General features: G+C 41.7%; 1 protein-coding gene across 1 annotated transcript; it reads left to right on the forward strand.

The window, feature by feature from the left end:
• The first annotated feature begins 2,083 nt into the window (after nucleotides 1-2,083).
• Nucleotides 2,084-3,039, forward strand: LOC119652008. Its single transcript, XM_038055939.1, has 2 exons — nucleotides 2,084-2,522; nucleotides 2,579-3,039. The coding sequence occupies exons 1-2, from the start codon at nucleotides 2,209-2,211 to the stop codon at nucleotides 2,979-2,981; spliced, it is 717 nt and encodes a 238-aa protein (XP_037911867.1). The 5' UTR covers nucleotides 2,084-2,208; the 3' UTR covers nucleotides 2,982-3,039.
• The last annotated feature ends 4,544 nt before the right edge of the window (nucleotides 3,040-7,583 follow it).

A 7,583-nucleotide genomic window follows, 5' to 3' on the forward strand; every position in this document is an offset into this window, starting at 1 on the left:
TACCAATGTAGAAAGTCCTCTGAGTCTGCTCTTCATTCTTTGGTTTCAAAGATAGAGGATGCACCCCTGAAGGGTAAGTACGCGATGGGTGTGTTCGTGGACATTGAAGGGGCTTGTCACAGTGTGCTCTGTGATGTCTGTGTGCCCTATGGTGTTGACGAAACTCTAATAAAGTGGTTCTACGCTATGCTAACGCAGAGATTACTCTGTGCTGAAGTCGGTGTTGATCGCTACCTAACAACAGAAGCGACGAAAGGTTGCCCTCAAGGAGGTGTGCTATCACCACTTTTGTGGAGTATGCTGATCAACTCATTACTATGCGAACTGCGAAAATTGCCAATACACGTTCAAGCTTATGCGGATGACGTGGCTGTGCTGGCTGTTGGTGGATATTTCGGAATCGCGTGTAGAAATACACAACGCATGGTTGATTTGATTGACAGTTGGTGTCTCAAACATGAACTTTCAGTAAATCCAAATTAAACCACAATGGTATTATTTACAAAAAGGAGGAACCTGAGATGAGGGGAAGAAATGAAATATCTAGGAGCTATTCTAGACAAGAAGCTTCTTTGAAACAAACATGTAGAGATAAGGATGAAATGAGCTCTCACAGCTTATAGACTGTGTACGCGAACCTATCAAAAACTGGGAACAAGCTTCCCATAATGACTTTTCGTGTCAGAACCAAACAAAGATACGACAAAGTTTATCCTGTCGATGATACGTGTCCTTCCTGTAAGAAAACGGAATCCACGGGACATTTTCTATGTGGATGCCTCACCTATGGACGTACCAGACATCAGATTTTTGGTGTTGATGTGATACAACTGCAGCCAGTAGCACGGCATTCACTAACGGAAATCCTGCGATGCATAAACAAATCCGAAATATTCCATTGGACGGGGAAATTGGATACAAGGACCCCTAGAGTCTGAGCGCTCAGAGGCTCTCCCCCACTTCAAGTACACATACGTCCCTATTAATAGAAAATCAGTGGTCTTCTTTAAAAATTTTAGGACATTGCTTGCGTAGCATGAGGAGAAGAACAATTTTAAGAAGTATATTAGGGAAGGTTTGGGGTGTTAAACAAATGGGAGAAAAGAGGAGAATATTGTATATTAACGGATGAGTTCCCCTTTTGGTTGTTTCTGAAAAAGACGACTAAAATATAAAATAACATTCGCCCGGAAACGTCAGCGAACTTCTCGTTTTCGACCAAGATTTTCAAACCGAAAGTTTCAAAGGAAAAAGTATATTAAAAACTCACAAGGAGCAAAATATTAGACCCTCAAAAGTAATGAAAGCATAATTTAGTTTAATTTTTAATTCCTTTCAACTAATTTATAATAATAACCAATAGATCATTTCAATTCAAAATAACAACACTATAACATTTACATCAACGAAAACTCGGTTTTTCCTCTGCTTATGTCAGCGTTGACCGATTGCTTTCTTTCTTTACAATTGACAGATCTGTGGTTAAACGGAAAGGAGGGAAACGCCTATAGATTTAACACCTACAGTTTCACTGCCATATCTTATATCTATCTGACAGATGATCCCTGGGAGTTCTTTATTAACGAAAGCCTAGATAGAAGAAAATAGTGAAGGCTGAAGCTGTGGGGTCTCCCAGCCTTAAAAAAATATATACTTTTAAAAACTAAAATCATCATTGAACTTTTCGTTTCATGTAATTAGCATTGCATGGCAACGCACCTTTGCATGCTAAATCACAAATATTAGGCTGTTGCAAATGAAATGGTCGTTTTGGTACTAAAATTTCAAACGCCTGTAAAGCTTACAAAAATTTGTTTATTTAATCAAAATGGGTGCCAGTCGATTCCTAACTTTAAACAGGGCCACTTTAATATGATGTGAAGTAGTTCGACCCTTCTTTAGACATTTTTTATAAGCAATTTTTTGAATTCAGTGGCAAAATACTCTTTCTCAAATGAAACCACCCTTTCAACTGTATAAAATGATTAGAAGTGTTTGCACCATTGCATATTGCCCGACTTCTTTCCATCATAATAAAAAATTATAGTAAAACAGATTCCCTAAACCGTCGCAAGCTATGTCATGATAAGTCAAAAACTACCCGCAACTGGAACTGATAAATTCCCCGTCAGTGATCTTTAAGGATGTCAAATTTTCATTGAATATATGCAGCTGAAATATTAAATTTACTCATAGTTCTTGTTGCTAATGCAATATTTTTTGGTTCACACTTTATTTTCAGCAGCATATATTCTCATATTGCTTTTTTGCATGTCAACTTTTATATTTTTTTCAATTTTGTGGAGTTACTGGCACGATTTGATGGGCGCTCCGGAGCAAGGATGCATATTGTATGCAAGTGAGGTGAAAAATTACCGCAACGCATTCTTTTCGAAAGGAGGCAAAAAAATCTTGTGTTATTCATCGATTTATGGGATGCTTCCCTTCCTTGCGGTAGCATTGTGGGCGGCACTTATTCATCTCTTCTATGTATGCCAGAAAAAAAGATTCGAAGAATCACAGTAAGTAGGTCCTCGATTCTGCCTTGATATCAACTGAGTGGGTTTTTATTTTTTAGACTCAGCTTTCATCAGACAAGGTGCACGGCTAAGCCCAGAATCGAAGCAATATGTTGCCTGATTTGTGGACTTCTAAATTTTGCATATGCACTTTTCATTATTGTCGGCTTCTTCCAGACTTGTGAGATTGGAAGAGGTTCCCTCAGGCGGGGCTGCCATATATTCCCCAATATTAATATTGATGCAACTAATCCTACAACAGCGTCTTGTTTTAGAGTGTTCACACATCTAGATGCATGTTCTTCAAAACATGTACGTCGGGATCATATTAACACCGCAGCTCTTCTGATAGCTGCTATTTGCTTCCAGTTCCTGTCCTCAACTGTATGGATCGCTTCGTTTGTTGGAAATTTGTGTATTTGCACTTATTACAAAGTAGAGAGTCTGGGATTGGACGTTTAAATTATATATTTTCAGAATATTTTTTATGCACATTAAAATTAATAAAGAGGGAGTACTATGAGAATAATAGAGTTTCAAATATCCTTAAAGGTGGATACTCCCAGAATAAAGTGCGTATAGTTCTCAAGAGAACTGAGGGTTATCACCGATTTGTCATCCACTTCTATTTACCTGCACGTCTTTTTTTCGAAATATTCGTACCTGACTATGTACTAACCACTTTTGGAATCACTACTAATTTTTATGTACTAACTGCACCTCAGATTTTCAGTCACGACTTCGCTATAATGTTCTTTAGCACCCTCCAAGACTTTCAAAGAAGCTTACATGGACACAAGGAATAAAATTGACTATAGAATGCAACCTGTTCGACTCTGCTTTAGACCTCAAATTCCTCAGAGATTTTGCCCCGAGACAACTCTTGGCACCGTGTGGTCATATATTGCTCTGATAACAGCCATTAGCGCCTCCTCCGTACAACACTGCAGGTAGACCGATTCCCAGGACATGTAAGGGCTTTTTGTGGATGCAGTAAATATTAATCTGACACCGAGTTCACGTTTTTGGCGGACTTTCCAAAGGGCAATAAAACGAAATTGTAAGGCAAAGAGGAATGTTCATCTCGCTTAACCTTATAATATTCAGAGTTTCCCGTGGAGTTGGGTCCAGCATTCATTCTGGAGGGTCTCGATATCGTCTTCGAAAATCATTCCCACAATTTAAAAGCCAAGCATAAACCCATGATGAATGTAGAACTCGAAGCGGAAACATCAGTCCGCCTCCGAAGCATGAGTATGAGTTACCGAAGCATAAATAATATTCAAGATTTGCAGGTTATCAGGCCAACAATTTCTATTACTTTTAACCGCTTTGAACACGTTGTAATTAATTGAATTTTCATTCCTATGTTTACAGGAGAATCATCAACTCGACTCGAACACCATTAACCCGGGTGTGATTTGCCCCACCTGCACTCCGAAACAGCTAGTGCCTCATCTCTCCTTTCTCTCTCAATTGGGCTTGGGACCATGTCTAGCGGAGTTCTTTTGCTTATAGTAAGAATTATTCCCTCCCAGCCGCTTCTTTATAGGAGCCACAGAATAATCACCTAACAGCGCTGCAGGTTTTTCTGTATTCTTTGTCGTACAAGTTAGGTGGTGCTTTGAATTCAACTGCTGATCTAACAACAAGCTTAAACTCTGTAGCCTTTCTTTATCTTACGACTTCTGCCTCAATTTTATAATCTGCTCGGTCCCGATCTGCTAGCTATTTTTGGATCAATTCAGACAACATCTTCAAAGCCTTTATCTTCTGTCATAAACGCGATGCCGTCGAAATAGAGTTACTTACTTTACTTGCGTTACTCATGACACATGCTCGCATAATATATTCCAGACCAATGAATCTAGTGCCAATCATTAAGGGTATTTCACCGATGATTACCAAATATTTATTAAGGACTACGCCAATGCCATATAGGAGCCATCTATCTATGATTTATTGAATACACCTGGGCATATCCAACTGATTCAAGGATATAATAATGTGCTCCCTTTGCGAACAGTGGAAAGCATTTCTCTCTACTTTCTCGTAGCATCTCCAGCAATAACCTTTCACACTCTCTTTGGAAAGTGCTCTCTTTCAAATGAGTATAAAAAGTAAAAATGAACCGTTCCGATCTTGCCGTTATTACTAGAATAGCCTCTAAAGAATCCTCTGCCACGATCGCAATAATACACCTCTCTAGCGGACAGTCGACCTGCAAAACCTCGCCTTCTTTCAGCTTCTTTATCACTGTTCTATTCTAACTACTCGCCAGGAGTGTCGGCTTTCCGTAATTTATCTTAATCGGGGAGCCTGTAGTAGCCTCAGTGAGTAAGTAGTGTATCCAAAACACATCAAAATGGAACCAACGGATTGTAACTATGCGGTAAGGAGTCACACACTTCAAATCCGCACCTGACTTTAAGCAATCAAGTCTCGGACGAGGCACAAATTTTTCAGGCCTCACCAGATTCATGACCCCTCACTGAGAAATCTATGGAAGACATGCTCCCCACATCAGTGGAAACCCTACACACAATATCTACAGCGCGATCAGCCAGAAAGGAAAGTATAAAAACTCCCTTAATGAAAGAAACTGGAAACGTGACTACGGCCGACCTGTCGATGTCACTCTTACCAAATTCTTTAAGAAAACGAGAAAGAAAGAGCGGACTACACGCTAAATCTTGCCTGTCAGAATATTCTCTTCCGCCCCTACCAGAAAATATGGAAGAAAGGGAAACCTATAGACACATCATACATCAAATGTTTGGTGCTGCTGTGTAACAACTGCAGCGGATGATATCCCATCCACTCCTGCGATGCATAAACGAATCCGTGATATTCCGTTAGCCCCCATCTAATGGAGTATAATGGACCGCTAGTGTCTGAGTAGCCATAGCATTTGTTTATCCCCCACATCAAAGACACACACACAGACAAATTGTCAAAACATTGCCCTCATTAGCGCATTCCAAGGAAATAATGGTGGTCAAAGGGTACAAATAATAATAGTAATAATCGTTGGCGCAACAATCCATATTGGATCAGGGCCTTGAAGTGTGTTAGAGCACTTCGTTAAAGACCGTAACGGTACACTACAGTACACTGTAGGAGGCAATGTGGTCAGCATTGCGCTCGCCCGAGATTATTACCCTGATTTGACTCAGGTACTCATTCACAGCTGAGTCGACTGGTATCCGACGTCAAATCACGATACAAATCCCACTGCCACCAGTGAGATTTGAACCGCGACCTTCCGTACGATAGCCTTGACCACTTAGTTATCCAGACACAAAGAGTACTAACCCAGGACGAAAACATGGATTAGTACCCACGATGGGACATAAAACCTGGGAAACGCCTACTGAATCAACACCAACAGCTCCACTACCACACCCTATCTCCACCTCCACATGGTGACCGCTGGGAGCTCTCCCATAACGAAAAGCTGCAACTGGTTCTCCAGGTTGGGGGTGGTAATATAGACTCATCACCTGAAAAACGTTATCATAAATACGGACACAAACATACTTGGCCCCAGCCGCAAAACGAGTCGGAACGGCTGGTTTGACGATGAATGTAACCTGGCAACGGAACGGAAGAATGCTGCGTACCGAATAATGTTGCATTCTCAAAGGACGCGGGCACGTCCGGAGACTTATCACGAACTTCGGCGAGCGGAGAAGCGACTTCGATGCTTATCCTCCCGATACAAAGAGGGAAATCTGATTTCTGACAGAATTGGCATATTGGAGCGATGGGTTGATAAACTACTAAACAATCAGAACATCGGCGAGTTGGAGGTCCCGCCAACTTAAGACGGCGGGCAAATGCTGCCACTACCAAGTATAGAAGACATATTTGTTGGGGCAGTAGCAAATGCAATCCAAGAGGAGAGAAGCTATTTGATTTCATCACTTCAGCTGGTCTTATGACTGCAAACGTGGGGTGCGCCCCTACGTTCGTGGGACCGAGAAGAAGCGAAGTAATTGACCTAACAATCTGTACCCCAAAATTGTTAGAGTTGATTACACACTGGCGAGTGCTAGACGAGGTCTCACTGTCAGATCACCGATATCTAGAATTCAATCTGACTATTACGGGCGAACAGTCTGCAGTACAAAGACGGAACCCTAGGAAAACGGATTGGGCAAAGTTCAATGAACTTCTTAGCAATAAAGTACAGGTCCCTAGGCGACTAAGGACTCCTTTGGTGCTGGAAGATGAATTGAAAACTCTGAACTACACACTTTTAGAGTGTTATGAAGAGGCTTGTCCTATTTCCCGAGGCCAAAGCGGTAAAACAGTTCTTTGGTGGAACCGAGAACTGCAAAAACTCAGGAAATCAACCAGGCGACTTCTAAATCGTGCTTGCAAAAGTAACAAGAACGAAGACTGGTTAAATTTCAGGAACTCACAACGTGAATATAAGAGGCTCGTGAGGTGCTCGAAACGAGACTCCTTTAGAGCGTACTGTGAGGAACTGGAAGGCGAAAGGGAGACTTCAAGGCTGTGCAGAGTCCTCAAAAGGGATGAGTCGGCCAAGTTGGATTCTCTTAGAAAACCCGACGATACTTTCACGAGCTCCAGACTGGACTCAGTACAGACCCTCTTGGAAGTACACCACCCGGGAGAACGGGTGAGGGAAGTGGTAGGGGGAGAGTTGACGGTTCTTGCAACCCCTTCAACACGCAAGTGTTGCAAGAGGAACTGGAACACGGCGAAAGCGGTTGTTACCCTTGAAAAGGTGAGAGCTGCGATACTGTCCTTTGAACATTTCAAAGCACTTGGCATAGATGGCATCTATCCGGCAATGCTAAAAGAGGGTATGGAGCATTTAAAGCGACCTCTAAGAAATATTTTTCGAGGATGTCTTGCTCTGGGCTACGTGCCTTCTTCTTGGCAACAGGTTAAAGTAGTTTTCATACCGAAACCTGGGAAAGATGACTATTCTAATCCAAAGAACTTCAGACAGATCAGCTTGACTTCATTCTTGCTGAAAGGTTTGGAGAGACTGGTGGAGCGTCACATTCGTGGAAAGGCACTCAGGTCACA

This window comes from Hermetia illucens, chromosome 3 (genome assembly GCF_905115235.1).
Source record: "Hermetia illucens chromosome 3, iHerIll2.2.curated.20191125, whole genome shotgun sequence".
In the NCBI taxonomy this organism is placed as follows: Eukaryota; Metazoa; Arthropoda; class Insecta; order Diptera; family Stratiomyidae; genus Hermetia; species Hermetia illucens.

Bases quoted from the DNA above. Each gene is read 5' to 3' on its own strand.
- LOC119652008 (XM_038055939.1), top strand. From the start codon at position 2,209: ATGCAATATTTTTTGGTTCACACTTTATTTTCAGCAGCATATATTCTC. The intron at 2,523-2,578 runs GTAAGTAGGTCC...TTTATTTTTTAG, and splicing joins AAAAGATTCGAAGAATCACA to ACTCAGCTTTCATCAGACAA.